We start from the raw sequence: 17817 nt of genomic DNA, 5'->3' as shown, positions 1-17817 counted from the left end.
AGACTTTTTAAGACTTTTTTAAAGCCACTTGAAATGAAATTTAAAGGAGCATTATCGCAAATCCAAATTCTTAATTCGGCCACTAGATGGAGCCAGGCGGAGCATATCAGATATAAACAAGTGGGCAGTTGTCAGAGAGAGAGCAGCCTCGTTTAGTGTGACTCTGTTGTGGTGTTTGTTGGTCAGTGTGACTCTGTTGTGGTGTTGGGAGCGAGCGCAGCAGCAGAAATGACAGACGTGGACACAGATGTGTGCAAACAGCTGGAGTTGTGCACTGGTTTTTACTGACAGTTAAATACACTTTGATGAGTTTCAGGCTTCAGATCAACTAAAGAGGCTACAGCCGTCCAGCAGAGGCACAAAGAAGAACAACTCCCTCCTCCCTCCATCCCCCACAATCCTTCACAGCCCATCAGCTGCCTGGGGGCGGGGTCACGCCTCAGGCTCCGCCCCCCTTTTCACAACAGTGTCATAACCTGGGCAACGGTGCGTTCAGGTGACTTTATTACTGATTAGTGACTGTTCGAGGATCAATAACTCCCAACTGACTGGATTTACTTCACCGACCAGAGGGGGGGGGGGCGGAGCCTGAGGCGTGACACAGCTTGCATCATTCTGCAACAACCAATCAGCTCGCTGGGCTGCTGATAACTCTGACGCATGGATCCACAGACGGCTCGGTCTGAGGATTTATTGATAAGGCATCCGTTCTGAGACAGGAAGTCCTGATCCACCAAGATGCTCCGAAACAAACTTCCTGTTCTAAAAGAGTCTTTTTCTTCAAAATAAAAGCAGGTGGAAACAAAGAATCAACACAGTCGAGAGTTTGTGCTTCAGTCTGTCAGAGTCAGGGTTGATTGATCGACTCAACGGATCAATAACGATCACCAGGTTTTTGTTTTTTTTAAATATCTTGTTCAGTTGGATTTTAAGTTTATATTTTTTTTTGTAATAGATCAGTAGATCCTACAGCTGTTAGTGCGTCTCTCAGATCGTTCCCCCTGGTCCGAGGCTCTCCGCTCATTGGTTCCTTCAGAACGTCTGGAACTATAGTAGAGATCAATAGATTTAATCATTGATTAATTGTTTAGTCTAAAAAAAAACAACAACAAAAGAAAAAACAAAAAGAAAAAAAACAACACACGCTGGGGAAACTGAGGATGTGTTGGTCCGTCTCTAAACCCCCCTCCCCCCCCCCACATTGGTTCCTACTGATCAATATTTTACAGCTGATCAGTTAACCCCATCTCCATGACGACCAGTTAGCCCGCAGGTTGAGGAACTCTGGACTAATCAATCAAAATCAATCAATCAATCTGATATTAGTTTAAATTTAGAAATAAAGTGTGACAGGAGTTCTGGGTCCTGGTCTGAGGACAGATGAGGATCAATATCCCCCTCCCCCCTTTTCCCCCTCCTTCACTTGAAAACTAGTTGATCACTGATCAATGAGCCTGATCAGCTGACAGACTGGGGCACAGACAGGTGAGATGATGTCATCAGCAGCTGGACCACACCTGGACTCGGGACTCAGGACTCAGGACGGGCTCAGTGAGGTCGTCTGCTGCTGCTGCTGCTGCTGCTCGGCTGCTCTGCAGTCCCAGTCTGTAGCTGGACTCTGTGGGGGGGGGCAGTCTGTCTGTGGTGGCGGTGGGGGGGTGGGGGGAGCGGGAGGGGGAGGAGGGGGAGGGGGGGGCTGCGATGGCCCCGCCTCCAAAAGCTCCGCCGCCGCCGCCGCCGCCGCCGCCGCCTGCAGCCCTCTGATTGGCTGTTGGCCGTCGGCTCCTGATGTGGTTTTAATTTCTACTGAAAGGACATTTGGGTCTTCACCTCCTCCTCCTCCTCCTCCTCCTCCTCCTGCTCCTCCTCCTCCTCCTCCTCCTCCTCCTCCTCCTCCTCCTCCTCCCATCCAGAACTCGGCCACCACACTGATTTCTCCCTGACCACCTGCAGCTGCTGCTCCGCCCGCTCCGCTGATGGCGAGCGGATCAACGGCGGCGGTAGCGGTGGGGCGTTGGCCCGAGGACGACGACGACAGCGACTCTGCGATGATGGCGGCCGTCTGAGCGACCCAGTTCAGCTCCGCTCTCATCTCCCCTGCTGCAGAGGAGGAGGAGGAGGAGGAGGGCTGGGCGTCGGCCTGAGGCTCGGTGGCGCCGCCCGGTCCGGGTTGTTGTTGGGAGGTGGAGGTGTTGGGGGGTCTAGGTCCGGGTCCAGCGGCTCCAGCAGCAGCAGCAGCAGCGGCGGCGGCGGCGGCAGCAGCAGCAGCAGCAGCAGCAGCGGCGGCCGTGTGGTTGTTGTTGAGGTTGTCCTGCAGCGCCGTCTGGTTGGCCTGACCCGCCTGCTGGTTCTGCAGCAACATCTCCTGGATCCGGATCTGCTGCAGGATCGCAGGGAGCTCGTAGTGGTGGAAGAAGTAGATCATGGAGTGCTGGGGGGAAGAGGAGGGGGAGGGGGGAGGGGGGGGCAGGAAGTTAGTTCATCTGATTATAAATAAACGTTCTGCTCCAACCAGTCAGTACTACGAGCATGTTTCCATCCACACGTTTTTATTCGCATTAAAGCCATATCGAATTAAAAATGCCTCATGGAAACAGTAAAACTTATGACCGAGTATTAGGGCCACATTGCGGGGGACAAAAAAAACACAGACTTCGAGAATTAAGTCATAGTTAACGAGAAAAAAGTCATAATTTAGCAAGAAAAAAAGTCATAGTTTAGCAGAAAAAGTCATAGTTTTGCGAGATAAAAAGTCATAGTTTAGCAAGAAAAAAAGTCATAGTTTAGCAAGAAAAAAGTCATACATTAGCATGTCAAAGTCATAGTTTTGCAAGATTAAAAAAAGTCATAGATTCGCAAGAAAAAACTAAATTTAGCAAGAAAAAAGTCATAGTTTAGCAAGAAAAAAGTCATAGTTTAGCAAGAAAAGTCATACATTAGCAAGAAAAAGTCATAGTTTTGCGAGATAAAAAGTCACAGATTAGCAAGAAAAAACTAAATTTAGCAAGAAAAAAGTCATAGTTTAGCAAGAAAAGTCATACATTAGCAAGAAAAAAGTCATCGTTTAGCAAGAAAAAAGTCATACATTAGCAAGAAAAAAAGTCATCGTTTAACAAGAAAAAGTCATACATTAGCAAGAAAAAGTCATAGTTTTGCGAGATAAAAAGTCACAGATTAGCAAGAAAAATGTCATAATTTAGCAAGAAAAAAGTAATAGTTTAGTAAGAAAAAAATCAGTCTAGTAAGAAAAAAGTCATAGTTTAGCAAGAAAAAAATCAGTCTAGTAAGAAAAAAGTCATAGTTTAGCAAGAAAAAAGTCATAGTTTTGCAAGAAAAAAGTCACAATTTAGTAAGAAAAAAGTCATAATTTAGCAAGAAAAAAGTCATAGTTTTGCAAGAAAAAGGTCATAGTTTTACAAGATAAAAGACTCATAGTTTAGCAAGAAAAAAGTCATAGTTTTTCAAGATAAAAAGTCATAGATTAGCAAGAAAAAAGTCATAATTTACTAAGAAAAAAGTCATAGTTTTGCAAGAAAAAGTCATAATTTAGCTAGAAAAAGTCATATTTCAGCAAGAAAAAAGTCATAGATCAGCAAGAAAAAGTCACAGTTTTGCGAGATAAAAGTCATAGATTAGAAAGAAAAAAGTCATAGTTTTGTGAGATAAAAAAAGTCATAGTTTTGTGAGATTAAAAAGTCATAGTTTAGCAGGAAAAAAGTCATAATTTAGCAAGAAAAAAGTCATAGTTTTGCGAGATAAAAGTCATAGATTAGAAAGAAAAAAGTCATAGTTTTGTGAGATAAAAAAGTCATAGTTTAGCAAGAAAAAAGTCACAATTTAGTGAGAAAAAAGTCAGTTTTACGACCAAACAGTCAGTTTTATGAGAATAAAGTCATAGTTTACGAGGAAAAGTTTTGTGAGAAAAGTCATAGTTTGGAGAGTATAAAGTCATGATATTACGAGAATAAAGTAATAGTCTTGCGAGAATAAAGTAACAGTTGTACGAAAATAAAGTCATAATATTACGAGAATAAAAGTTATTACGCACGGCTTTTTATTCGATTTAAAGTTCTTAGATAATTCGATCATCAAGTGGATGGAAACATGGTTAGTGACTGTACTGGTCCACATTGATGATGATGGTGATGATGTTGATGACGTGTCTCGCTGATAATGGAGCTTTTATTTTGAAGGTTGCGACTGACCTGGATGAAGAGCCAGGAGGTGACGAGCGCCAGGCTGCTGTACTGGCCGTTGAAGCGGTAGTGGTAGGCGTAGAAGGCGAAGTGGTAGAGATAGAAGAACCTGAGACACAGGAAAGAGAAGCACAGAGAACGGTTGTTAGAGCTGCAGAGAGGAACTTCTTCATGTCCGTCACTAAATTAACTTTTGGCATCAATAAATCGTGTAGGTATGAAAGTATTTGAATTGAGACGCAGCACAAGTCAACAACACGTGTTTGTTTGTCACCTCAGCCAGTGGCGCTTGCTGGTGTTGGTGTGGCAGCAGATGGCGTCGTACTGATCGGCCAACCAGACGATGAGGATGATGTAGAACGCCGTGGTCGTGTCGTTGAAGAACTCCGACATGATGGCCTCCATACCTGCAGACAGGAAGTGACAAACTGACATACCAACCGCTCCTTTTGCACTAGTATTGTATATAGTTTTTATTGTTTTAGACGTTGTAGGATATATTTTATTAGGTATTTCTGTCTTATTTTTAGGCGTTGTTCCTCTTTGTATTTTATTTCCTTTTGGAGCAACCTGGCATGAGAATTTCCTTCGGGATGAATAAAGTTCTATCTCGTCTAATCTAATCCAACAAGTCAATGCAGGTCAATTTGAACCAATTAATGAATCATTCAATCAGGTGGTGGAACTCATCAGAGCTGATCCACACCGAGACTGTCGCATAAAACCAGGAAAGCGGATTAAGCCGGGATTTTTTTCGGAGTTCTGGTTTTGTGTTAAAGGGATAGTAGAATTTTTTTAAGTACTTTAATTGCAGTAGAAGACTCTCTGCACTCCTCCCGTTAGCAACGCCAGCCCATAATAGCCATGCCCAGAGATTTACAACATACATTGTTGTGAACAGACCCAAAGAAACAGACTATTTTCATGGCCTAAAAGAGGTTTTACGTGAAAAAAAATACACAGTTCCATTGTTCGCTATAATATAATTTTTTCCAGCCCTTCAAAGTGCAGGAAAAACACAGTTTTTATTTGGACCTAACCAACTCACGTATCCCTCCGCCCAGGGTTAGCGCCCGCCGATCAGCAGTTGGTTAGGTCCAAATAAAAACTGTGTTTTTTCTGCACTTTGAAGGGCTGGAAAAAAATATATTATAGCGAACAATGGAACTGTGTATTTTTTTTTCAGGTAAAACCTCTTTTAGGCCGTGAAAATAGGCCGTTTCTTTGGGTCTGTTCAACACTGTATGTTGTAAATCTCTGGGCAGGGCTATTATGGGCTGGCGTTGCTAACGGGAGGAGTGCAGAGAGTCTTCTACTGCAGTTAAAGTACTTAGGGGCTATTTGGAGATCATACAACCCCACTTTAAAAAAAAGGATACTATCCCTTTAATAACTTCCTGGACTCTGGACTCTTCAGGTTCTGGTTCTGGGGTGTGAGCTTACCGACGAGGGCGAGGATGACGGTGAGCAGAGGGGCTGCTGGGAAGGCGATGGTCATGTTCATCTCCAACATCTGGAGCAGATCCACTAAAAAAAAAATTTGAAAAAAAAACAGAAACCAGATCAACACCAAGTGGATCCTCCAGGTCTGGTTATGTAACATCCTGAACTATACGAGTTTATTCACTTTAGTTATTTATTTATTACCTTTAAATGTATTAAAATCTAATATTTTAAGATCTTTGTAACAGGAACATGGACAATTTAAAATGTTTTGCCATATTTTGTATCTGTATCATTTTATGCATCAGGTTTTCCTTTGTATTTCAGATTGTGGTGTGTGTCTGTTGTGTAATCTATTACATGTTGGGGCTGCAGATGGAAAGTAGCAGCTGTAGATGAATCTGGTGCAACTATCTCCTCATTTCTTACAAATGATTAATGTCATTGCACACATCGTTTTTGAATCTTTGCGTGTTTTTCGGGGAGGTATTCTGTATAAGCCCATGTAGGGTTTTTAACCTCTCCTACACTTACTACTGTTTCATTTCTGTCCTTGATTTCTATGGTGCAAATAAATAAAACTAAAACACTGTCCCTTAATTAATAAACTAAATAAATATTTAAACTTCTACCCAGACCAAGACTAGACTGGACTGAGTTATGTGATAGTGTTTGAGAGGAGACCGACCGATGAAGACGAAGATCTGGTGGTGAGAGTATCTGAGCAGCATCGACACCGAGAGAGTCTGAAACCACGAGACACAAAACAGCAGATCAGTAATCAATAATAATAATAATCATAATAACATAATAATAATTATCACAGTGTTGGATGAGGTTCTGACTTCCTGACTTACGAATATGACCATGATGACGAAGGCGGCCAGGTACGAGGTTCTGGCCATCCACATGCTGACGAAGCGGTAGTGTTCCCCAGAGACCACGTTCCTCAGGAATCCTGCACACAACCACAGATAAGAGGGAATTCTTCTTATTAAACTTTTTATTTGAAGAAAAAATAGAGTTGTACTTGTTTTTCTTAATGTTGTATACATGTCATCAAGTCGTATTATTAAACTAGATAATAAAAGAACAATAGATAAGTAAATCAAAAAGAAAGGAAAGAAAGAAAAATTCACATCACTTCAAAGGCACCTACACTCTCTCCTATACAGGTTCACTTGTATCCAAACTGAATTTGAAAAATAAATAAATATACAGCAGTAGATAAAAATAGACAATAACAGCTGCAATATTAATACGTTTTTTAGTGTTTTTTTTTCCTTCAATGTCTTTCAAACAGCCAAATAAATAAAAAAGCAAATATAAAGTACATTAGTCAAATACATTGTGAATATTTTTCCATGTGTTTCAAATTCAAACTTGAAATTTTCCATTTCATTTTAATATCCAGTAGTTGGGGGAAAGTTCTTCATTTATCAAACGATCAGAGGTTAATTATATTTACTTTATCACTGTGATGGTTTAAAAACCAAGTGCAAAATATAAATCAACACATTATAAATGTTGTTTATTTGACCAGTTTGAATTTAATTTAAATCCCATTTTGTTCGTGAATCCACCAAACTGCTGGATCAGAATATTCCTGATGTTCTGGATCAAAGTTTTCCTGATCTGACTAAAAAGTTTTGAACGACACAAACTGAGAGTTTGATCCAGATTAAAACCAAGACAGGATCTGGACTGGACTCAGAATCCGGTTTTGGTTTTGAAACAACACATTTTCTAGATTTGATCCGGTCCGTTTACCTTTGTTCTCCTCGTTCTCAGCCAGAGCCTTCACGCTGGACATCAGGATGTCGTCGTAGCCCAGGAACTCGTCCAGCAGGAAACGACTGAAGCCGTCGCCGAAACACTCGTCCTTCGTCGGATCTGAAAGGTTAAAAAAACAGGCGGAAGTCATGTGACCGTGTGTCAGGTGTGTGTGTGTGTGTGTGTGTGTGTGTGTGTGTGTGTGTGTGTGTGTGTGTGTGCTGACCCAGAGTGACGACCATGATGGGGATGTTGAGTCTCTGCCTGGTGCTCTGAGACAGACGCAGGAAGCCGTACTCCAGAGAATACTCCACGATGTATTCCTCCTGAGGCCAAACTGAGGACACACACACAGCACAGCATCGATCGATCAGGTTAAGATGTCACAGGGATGATCAATAACTAATCATTTTTTTACATGAAAATTACAAAGAAAGAACATGAGGTCATCCTGGGTGTTACAGTTAAGGTGCATTCACACCGGACCTTTCATTTTTGTCGCTGTCGCTCGTGTCGCTCCAAAAAAAATCGCTCTGTCACTCAGCTGCAGTCGCTCGTCCGTTTGAAACAATTCAACAGATTGCTCTGATGACGTCATTGAAGCGATTCCAGTGAATTTCACCTCGCTCGGCGGTGCTCTTTTCTTCCTGTTTGTATTGGTCCAGCACGGCTGATATTGTAGCCTACCTGCTGCCGCCGTTTACCTGTTGTGGAAGTCCCACAAGCGCTGTACAACGTCAAGCCGGCTTTGCTCTGCCGGACCGGTGGAGTTGTATTACGTTTCCATGATTTCAGTACCAGTAGTTGTCATAGTTACAGCCAATCAGTGCTGAGCGATGAGCGACTGACGGCCGGAGAGTTGGGATGTCTCATCTCGACCGACAGAGCGAAAAATCGCTCGACCACTCGATCGCAGTCGCTTGGAGCCCCAGCGATTTTTCGCCTAAGAGATTAAACGCTCAGTCGTTCGTTTGCATTGACTTAACATGTAAACTTGTCGCCAGCGACAAAAATAAAAGGTCGGGTGTGAACGCACCTTTAGAATCGCAATATATTTTCCTACATACATCATGGTATAATGGTATATTCTTCAATCATCCTCCTCAGAGGGTTCAGGAGGAGTTTCCTTCTCCGTCTCATCGCCTCATCGTCTCGTCGTCTCCTACCTTTAGTGGTGTGAGCGAAGGAGACGTCCTGGCTGTCGTTGACTCCTCCTCCTCCTCCTGAAGCTCCGCCCACTCCTGCTCCTCCTCCAACCAGAGAAGGCTTCAGACGAGGCTCCATGTCCAGCTCGAACTGAGGAGACGAGACACACGGATGAGGACAGGTCCAGGTGGGAGGAGCTGGATCAAATAGGTTTAATCCGGATCTAAATGATCTGGATTGTTATTAAATCCCTCGTTTTTCCATCAGGGATCAATAATCCATCTTTACTTTTATCCCAGTTGTTCAAAGCTCAGTTGGATTGGATCAATCTGGTTCAGATATAAACTTTTCAGGATTAACAAATCCAGATAATGAGTGTCAAATGTGACTGTGGATTTATTTGAAAATGGGCCGTTTGTATTGCTTTCTGTGCTGTTTTTTGTTTCTTCCATGTCTTTTAAACAGCCAGACCTGATCTGACCCACAACAAATGAATAAAATAGCAAATACACAGTACATTAGTCAAATACATTGTGAATATGTTTCCATGTGTTTCAAATTTCATTTAATTATCCAGGGGTTGGGGAAAAGTTCTTAATTTGTGGAATAATCAGAAGTTAACTTCATCTACTTTAACACTATATTTAGAGATCAGGTACAAAATATAAATGTATACTACATTATAAATTGTTTATTTGACCAGTTTGAATTTAAAAGTTTTCCTGATCCGACTAAAAACAGGGTTCTTCCTACACATTTGAAATGTCAAAATTCCCTACTTTTTCCAGACCCTAAATTTCCAGACTTCCTGGTAAAAAAATTTCAAATAATTTGTGACATTTGAGTAATTAGATGTGTATCATGTAAATAAATTATGCAATAAATCATATTTTTCTCATTGTTCTGAATTTGTATGTCATTATGTCACCAAATCATTTCCAGGAGATTGTAGGTCGGTACAATAGCGCATACAAAAATAATTAACCAAAATAACATCAGATAAGACCAAAGCCAGATAAATAATAAGATTAATATATTTCCATGATAGTTTCCATTTTCCATACTTTTCCAGACCTTATGTTATGTGTAGGGATGTGTAGGGACCTTTTATGTTATGTGTAGGGACTACAGATGGAAATTAGCTGGGAGCTAAATCTGGTGCAACCATCTTTTCATTTTTTTCCTTTAAATGATTAATGTAATTGCACATTGTCCCTTATTAAACTAATAAAAATTAAAAAAACAAAAAAAAAACCTGGAAATGTATAAAATCAAATTTCATACTTGGGTAGGAAGTGAACCCTGTAAAAAGTTCTCAACAACACAAACTGAGGATTTGGTTGCCACTGACCTGCACCGAGCTGTTGTCGAACATCTCCAGCGTCATCTCCTCCTCCTCCTCTTCCTCCTGCAGCGCTGCCAGACTCAGCCCCACCCCTCCTCCTCCTCCTCCCTCCTCGGCGTCCAGCTCCTCCTGCAGCGCCGCCGAGTCGTAGTACTGCAGGAAGACCGGCGCTCGGCTCGAGTTCCTCTGGATCTCCACGCGGAGGATCCCGTCCCGCGGCCAGCGCTCCCTCACCGCCTCCAGACAGTTGATGGGCGAGCGGGAGAAGGCGATGTGGATGTAGGCGAGGATGAAGAGGACGAAGAGCGCCTGTGGAGAAGATCGTGATCAGCAATTGTTCGGTTAAAGGAATTCCCTAGGATGAGTTTACCACAGGTGGTGTCTACTTGTTCTGTTATTGGTCAGTGCAGCCTAAACATTAACTTAATATTTTCAGTATTTAAACTGTTCGCTACACTAAAATGTGAATTTAAAACATTATAGTTTCTGCATTTATCAAAGAATTTATCAGTAATACAGTGAAAATTAGAGGAAATGTGAAATTTTACTTTGCAAGTCGATTTCGGTGTGTGCACCCCTAAATTTTCTGTGTGTTCCTTAAATTTTAAGTTAGGGGCCACTGTGCTCCTAGTAAAAAAAAGTTAGTCTGGAGCCCTGCGTGGCGATGCAGGGACAGACAGAACTACTGCAGGACAGGAGACAGTAAAAAGAAAATCTAAACATTCATTCTGTTGGAGCTGAAATATTAGAAACTAGACCCCCAGGTTGAATTTGACTGGAATTGTCCTTTAAGTTAAGGGGATAGTATCATTTTTTTTAAAGTGGGGTTGTATGATCTACAAATAGCCCCTAAGTACTTTAATTGCAGTAGAAGACTCTGTGCACTCCTCCCGTTAGCAACGCCAGCCCATAATAGCCCTGCCCAGAGATTTACAACATACAGTGTTGTGAACAGACCCAAAGAAACGGCCTATTTTCACGGCCTAAAAGAGGTTTTACCTGAAAAAAAATACACAGTTCCATTGTTCGCTATAATATAATTTTTTCCAGCCCTTCAAAGTGCAGGAAAAACACAGTTTTTATTTGGACCTAACCAACTCACGTATCCCTCCGCCCAGGGTTAGCGCCCACCGATCAGCAGTTGGTTCGGTCCAAATAAAAACTGTGTTTTTCCTGCACTTTGAGGGGCTGGAAAAAATTATATTATAGTGAACAATGAAACTGTGTATTTATTTTCAGGTAAAACCTCTTTTAGGCCGTGAAAATAGGCCGTTTCTTTGGGTCTGTTCACAACACTGTATGTTGTAAATCTCTGGGCAGGGCTATTATGGGCTGGCGTTGCTAACGGGAGGAGTGCAGATAGTCTTCTACTGCAATTAAAGTACTTAGGGGCTATTTGTAGATCATACAACCCCACTTTTAAAAAAAAAATGCTACTATCCCTTTAAAAACTATGGCTCAGAAGCCTGAGGTGGACTTGGACCTGGTCCTGGTCCTGGTCCTGACTGAACCCTGGAGGACTCAGCAGGTCTTGACGTGGACCCGCTGGTCCCGGACCGGTCCGACTCACCTTGAGCAGGACGAAGAACTCGAAGACTCTCCTGAAGGACGGCGGGAAGAGTCGGGCGTAGGTGACGGCCATCTTGAAGAAGAGGGCGTGGAAGAGCCGGTCTCGGACGTTGATGAGCGGGTTCTGGTTCATGTTGGGGTTTCGGATCCTGTTGGGTCCCACGTTGTTGTTGTTGTTGTTGACGGGGACATTGTTGTTGTTGTTGGCCTGGTTCTCAGACATGGTCTCTTCTGGATCGGGATCGTTGTCGTGCTCGGTGAAGTCAGAGGAGCTGGTCCTGGGTCAGCATGGTACAGAGGAAACTCTGAGCCCAGATCAGAGGAGAGTCTGGATCACTGACGAGGACGACGGAGCTTCACACCTGAAACATACACACACACTCTGGTTCACACACTCTTCTCTGAATCAAGTTTGTCTGACAGACATCAGTTATCAAACCAAACCAAACACATCATCCTGTCCCATTCATCCTTTTCTTTTCCACAGTTGTGTTACTTTACTTTGTACATGATTGTTTCTGTGTTTATTCCTTTCTAACCCTACCTGTGGTACCTTTAAAGGGACAACGAGGAGTTTTGGAAAAGCGAAGTGTTTTCTCACTACATTTATGAGCACCGTGAAATTCTTTGACCGGCGCAAGACAGACTCATGTTTTCATTCATCAAGAATTAAAGTCAGAGGTTGGAAGACGATCACATACCGTCGTAGTTCCCACCATAAACGGAGATTCGGTGGCGTTATTCTCATGACTCGCCACGAAACCGAAAGTAAAGAAACGCTGGTCGGCTCGCCCAGCATTTCCACCACCACTAATAATAACAAAATAACCATAGAGACAAAACCATAGATTTATCTAAAATGGAGCCATTAACAAGTGGTAACGTAGATTCATCCACATTAATATGAGACTTTTTTATAACCAAATAGAAACTCCTCGTTGTCCCTTTAATGCATAAAAGTACCACAAATATTTGTTTTTTCGTCAAGGCTTTTTGGCTTTGTCTGGAACCTCTATTTAAACAGAATAAAACAAAACAAAAATTCACAAACTTCTAAAATGCTCTGGTTAAATAGTGTTGTTAGGGTCAGTTTTGACCGTGTTATAACGATAAGAACAGTAATGAGAGTTAAAACTGAAATCATAAATGCAGAACCAAGGTTTTCATGGATAAGGAACCTAGCAACGTGACCAAGAGATGAGAAAGAAATGGGATGATGAATAATTGTTTTACAACTGATTTAAGATTCGGGTCAAAACCAACCCTAACTAAATTTTACCACTTTTATTATTATTTTACTTTTTAAAAAATGTTTATCTTTTTCTAGAATTTCTTTCTTTTTTTTTTAAAGAATTTAACCACTTTTTTCTAGAAAATCTTTAACGTCATTGAATTTTTTTTTTTTTTTTTTTTTTCAGGGTTATCATCACTTCTTTGGAGAAATTGTACCACTTTTTCCCAGAAATTTCTCTACAGTATTTCCACAAATTCACACCACTGGCCCTAATTTGAACATACATTGACTAAATAAGTTTTGCTTCATAATTTTGTCCAGTGGGGGTCCGTGGTCTAATTTGTGTCAATTAAGGGTCTTTGATGTAAAAGAGTTTTATTATCACCTCCTTTATTATCACCTTTATGTAGGCCTATTCTTTGGAGCTGCGTCTGGTGTGTGGACCTTGCGTTTTGCCAACCCTGACAATGAAAACGTCAACAGAGCGTCCTCTGCTGAAATCAGCTGATCTCAGACATGATGTCATCGTTACTACAAATGTCATGTCATGAGTTAATAAACAGTCAGGACTACGCTCGTTTAAAAGCAGCTGCAACGTGTTTGAACACACAGTCAGTCACACATTAGTACCAGGAGTCTTTTTTAATCAACGCGTAGTTTCATCTTCTGGAATTTTTTTATCAAATAACTCCATTTTTTTCTTGATCAGGAACTTCATCATAATGAACCTTTAACTCTTGTCTGCAACTCTCACACGTCACATCATTATTATTATTATCATTAACGTGCTGTTATTAATCAACCTGAATCTGTTCATTGTTATTTTTTTCAGGTGTAATGATTACTTTAGATATTGTTAACGTGTTCAAGACCAAGAGTCCAGTAATGTCGACTCGTGACTGTAATCTGTAATTACCTGCACGCTGAACTCTGACCATCCTGCACTTCAATTTGCCATTTTTTGCACCATTCACACATTTCTAGTGTTTTACTCATCCCAGTTGTTATTTCTTTATTTTTTTTATTATTAATGTCCAACAGTTCCATTTTTGTATACAAACAAACTGCACATATTTCTGCTTTTCACTGACATACACAACTGTGCAATACTTTCTTATGCCTTACGACTAACAACATTGTATATAATTGTATTCTAATCTTGTAAATAACTGTATATACACTAGTGCCCGTGCAAAAAAAAAAGTCACACACTCTAATATTTCGTTGGACCGCCTGTAGCTTTGATTACGGCACGTTTTTGCTATGGCATCGACATTTATTTCCGTCCAGAGTTGCATTCATTTTCAAATATTCAGGTCTGGACTCTGTGGTCACATTGGACCACATTTCTTCCTTGAAGATGATGCTTCCCCACTCTCCTTCCCGTCTTTAATGCTTGGACAGTTATTAACTCAATTTTAGTCTCAGCAATCTCATTGGATGTTTTTATTTGCTTGATGCCAATAATGTGACCCTTCTGAAACAGATTAACATCTTTTCCACAACGACCACAGGATGCGTCTTCTGACATGGTGGTTCTCAAACCTTTTTATATCAACGACCCTAAATTGACACATATAAGACCACGGACCCCCATTGGACAAAATTTTTTAAACAAACACCAGAAACACACAAATACTTGTGTAATTCTGAGACTGAATAATGTTACTTTCTTGGTAAATGTACGTTTAAATTAGGGCCAACTGTATGAATTTGTGGAAACATTTTAGTATTTTAGAATTTATTTTAGAAATTTCTGGGCATAAAGTGGTAACAATACCTCCAAAAAAGAAGTTTAAAATTTCTAGAAAAAAAAGTGGTAAAAGTTGGGGACCCCCTTGTGCCGCCTCAAGGACCCCACTTTGAAAACCACTGGTTTAAGAAGTGAGACTGCATCAGTTAGGGTTAAATAAGTTGTTTCCAGCTGAAACATAATTATCCATGGAGTTATTTTCCAATGGAAGACTCTGACCTGTTAACTTAGTTAAATCCAAGTGGTGACTTTTTTTTGGACAGGCAGTGTGTATATTACTGAAACATTTTGGTATAACTATATGCCTGTCTTACATCGTTTTGATTATATCTCTATATTTGCTATTCTTCTACTTTTTAACCTTGTATGTTACAAATACTACTGTAACAACTAGCCTAAATTTCCCACGTTTGGGAATAATAAACAGTCTTATGTCTTAGGCTAATTATTAACATCTTTTCCACAACGACCACAGGATGCATGTTCCGACAAGGTGGTTCTCAAACTTTTTTACATCAACGACCCCTAAATTGACACAAAATAGATCACGGACCCCCATTGGACCAAATTTTTTTTTAGACAAACACCAGAAATACACAAATATTTGTTCTGAGACTGAATAATGTCACTTTCAGAGTTAATGTACATTCAAATTAGGGTCTTTGGTGTGAATCTTTGGAAACATTTTAGTGACATTTCTGGGAATAAAGTGGTAACAATATCTCCCAAAAAAGAAGTTTAAAATTTCTAGAAAAAAAGGGGTAAAATCTCGAGGAAAAAGTTGGGGATCCCCTTGCACTTTGAAACCCACTGGTTTAAGAAATGAGACTGCATCAGTTAGGGTTAAATAAGTTGTTGCCAGCTGAAACATAATCATCCATGGAGTTATTCTCCAATGGGAGGCTCTGACCTATTAACTTAGTTAAATCCAAGTGGTGACTTCTTTTTGGGACGGGCAGTGTGTATTAGTGAAACATTTTGGTATAACTATATGTCTGTCTTACATCGTTTTGATCATATCTCTATATGCTATTCTTCTACTTTTTTTTGTAACTTGTATGTTACAAATACTACTATAACAACTAAATTTCCCTCGCGTGGGATTAATAAACAGTCTTATGTCTTAATTAACGTGTCATTATGACGCAGACAGGTGAGTGTCAGGTGGTTTATTGATTTATTCCTCTGCTGCTGCAGCTGCTGTTGTTGGTTATTATAACCTGAGTTTTAATGATGACGACAGCTTCTAGTTATTATGGTTTGTGCCTCCGGCCCCTTGGGTGGATGGATGATGGAGCAGCCAGGGAGGGAGGCCGCGGTGTGTCAGGTAAACACCCCGCTCCCCTCAGCCCCACCCCGGCCTCACAGCACCGCCACCACCGCTGTAGCAGCTCCACGGTCCCGGCGGCTCTCACCTGTTCACTGGCTCCGCTGCAGGTGTGTGTCCATGCTGCTGCTGCTAACGCCACGTCCTCTCTGTTGCTGCTGTTGCTGTCGTTGTCGTCGTTTTCATCACAACCAGCGAACTAATTAACAAACAAAACAAACAGACGCTGCTGAGCCGAGCGGAGCGGCGGCTAATAGCAGTTAGCACCGTTAGCACCGTTAGCCTAGCGGAGCTCCAGGGGCTAGCGGCTAGGCTAACGGAGGCTAGCAGCAGCCGCTAACGAGGGAACTCTTTTCATTTTTCACCGAGACTCTCGGACTCGTTCAACAGCTTCGTTTCTGTTCTGGAGGTTAACGATGAGCTGACACCAGCTGACAACCCGTTAACGGGAGCTAATGAGGAGCTAACAGCCGCTAACGGGAGGAGGCTGACGGCTGCTGTTATGAGACGGAACACACAATCACACCGGAAGTACGGAGCAACGGCTGGGACGCGTTTACCCCTGAGTTTAGTCTGACAGGTGTCGAATATAATATGCTTTATAACAAATCTTATGCTTCTGATGGGTAAACTTCTCATTCATATAACGAAGTTTTCCAAGTCCCTTCCAAACTTTGATATCTTTCAAGTGGAATTTAATTTTTATATACGGTAACCACTTTAGAGCTAATGTCAAACAAGAAAAGTGAAAGCACATTGTTGTACTGTACTTTAAAGACTCATATTTTGTACTCACTCAGTGTAATATTTGTACTGATATGACTCTATTTTTATAAACATGCTGAATGTCTGTATCCAAATGTTAAATAATAAATAAAGACTTGATCTCTGGATGGACAGATCTCTGTCCATATAAGGATTCTTTAAGCAAAATAAGTCGGTGTATGTGTCCTAATGCGAGGAAGAGATTAAAGCAGAAGTAAGCGATATTTTTGTGTTAATATAAGTCTTAAATAGTTATATCTTCCGACAGCAATCACTTACATAGAGTGTTTGGACTGAAACACGGGTCTGTCAGTCACTCTGCTCTGCTCTGAGCCGAGGAGAAAACATTTATCGTATCCTACAGTTTTTATCCAATGAGGAGAGAGAACGGCATGCAGGGCTGTGTGTGCAGCCAAGGGATGCGCGTGAATGTGGTGACGTAGGGACGAGGACTGTTATGGTGCGTTCAAGGCAGCCCGTAACTCGTGTTTTTCCGACCTGTGAAGTCATACCAGTTCGATCTGGTACGAGTTCACGGGTCAGAAGTTACGAGTGGCCGTTATAGTGACTTTCACAGGTAAAACAGGTCGGAAAAAAACGAGTGGGTTGCCTGGAACGCTACAAAGTCGTAAGTCGTGACTTGAAGCTGTAATTTACGGTTTCAAAAGCCTGCCTGGAACGCAGCATTAGCCAAAACGACCGGATCACTTACTTCTGCTTTAACTATGATATAAGGACAAGGCTCATTTATCTCTTTATTTTGGCATATTTGTTACAGTAGTAAAGCATATTTCAGTCATTTACCAGCATTATTCTTAAAGCAGAAGTGAGTGGTCCGGTCGTTTTCGCTAATGCTGCGTTCCAGGCAGGCTTTTGAAATCGTAAATTACAGCTTCAAGTCACAACTTACGACTTTGTAGCGTTTCAGGCAACCCACTCGTGTTTCTCCGACCTGTTTTACCGGTGAAAGTCACTATAACGGCCACTCGTAACTTCCGACCCGTGAAATCGTACCAGATCGAACTGGTACCACTTCACGGTCAGAAAAATACGAGTTTCCTTGAACGCACCATAACAGTCCTCGTCCCTACGTCGCCACATTCACGGCGTTCCTTGGCTGCACACACAGCCCTGCATGCCGTTCTCTCTCCTCATTGGATAAAAACTGTAGGATACGATAAATGTTTTCTCTTCGGCTCAGAGCAGAGCAGAGTGACTGACAGACCCGTGTTTCAGTCCAAACACTCTATGTAAGTGATTGCTGTC

At 41.6% G+C, this 17817-nt stretch overlaps 1 protein-coding gene across 2 annotated transcripts; it reads right to left on the bottom strand.

The window, feature by feature from the left end:
* Positions 1 to 266: 266 nt before the first annotated feature.
* Positions 267 to 16308, bottom strand: tmem259 (transmembrane protein 259). 2 transcript variants are annotated; one of them, XR_014595348.1, is made up of 13 exons: positions 15875 to 16308; positions 11474 to 11834; positions 9910 to 10212; positions 8579 to 8708; positions 7639 to 7749; positions 7410 to 7532; positions 6497 to 6597; positions 6328 to 6385; positions 5640 to 5723; positions 4471 to 4603; positions 4206 to 4305; positions 623 to 2431; positions 267 to 454 (listed from the first exon to the last, which is right to left on the bottom strand). XR_014595348.1 is itself a non-coding variant. In XM_083970526.1 (12 exons), exons 2-12 carry the CDS (start codon positions 11693 to 11695, stop codon positions 1538 to 1540), a joined length of 2259 nt encoding a protein of 752 aa, XP_083826652.1. In that variant the 5' UTR covers positions 11696 to 11834; positions 15875 to 16308; the 3' UTR covers positions 267 to 1537. The 2 variants fall into 2 exon arrangements, 1 of the variants encoding a protein (XP_083826652.1); XM_083970526.1 differs by having other exon boundaries at positions 267 to 2431.
* Between the last annotated feature and the right edge of the window lie 1509 nt (positions 16309 to 17817).

This window comes from Trachurus trachurus (assembly GCF_905171665.1).
Source record: "Trachurus trachurus genome assembly, chromosome: 4".
Classification (NCBI taxonomy): Eukaryota; Metazoa; Chordata; class Actinopteri; order Carangiformes; family Carangidae; genus Trachurus; species Trachurus trachurus.
The sequence above is the reverse complement of the archived record's forward strand: the minus strand, read 5'-3'. Positions and strand labels throughout refer to the sequence as shown.

What these genes read in the sequence shown, in the direction of transcription:
- tmem259 (XM_083970526.1), bottom strand. Translation starts at nt 11,695, where the DNA reads ATGTCTGAGAACCAGGCCAACAACAACAACAATGTCCCCGTCAACAAC. An exon ending in AGTTCTTCGTCCTGCTCAAG is followed by an intron (nt 10,213 to 11,473) that starts GTGAGTCGGACC and finishes TCTTCTCCACAG; the next exon opens with GCGCTCTTCGTCCTCTTCAT. An exon ending in CATCATGGTCGTCACTCTGG is followed by an intron (nt 7,533 to 7,638) that starts GTCAGCACACAC and finishes TTAACCTTTCAG; the next exon opens with ATCCGACGAAGGACGAGTGT.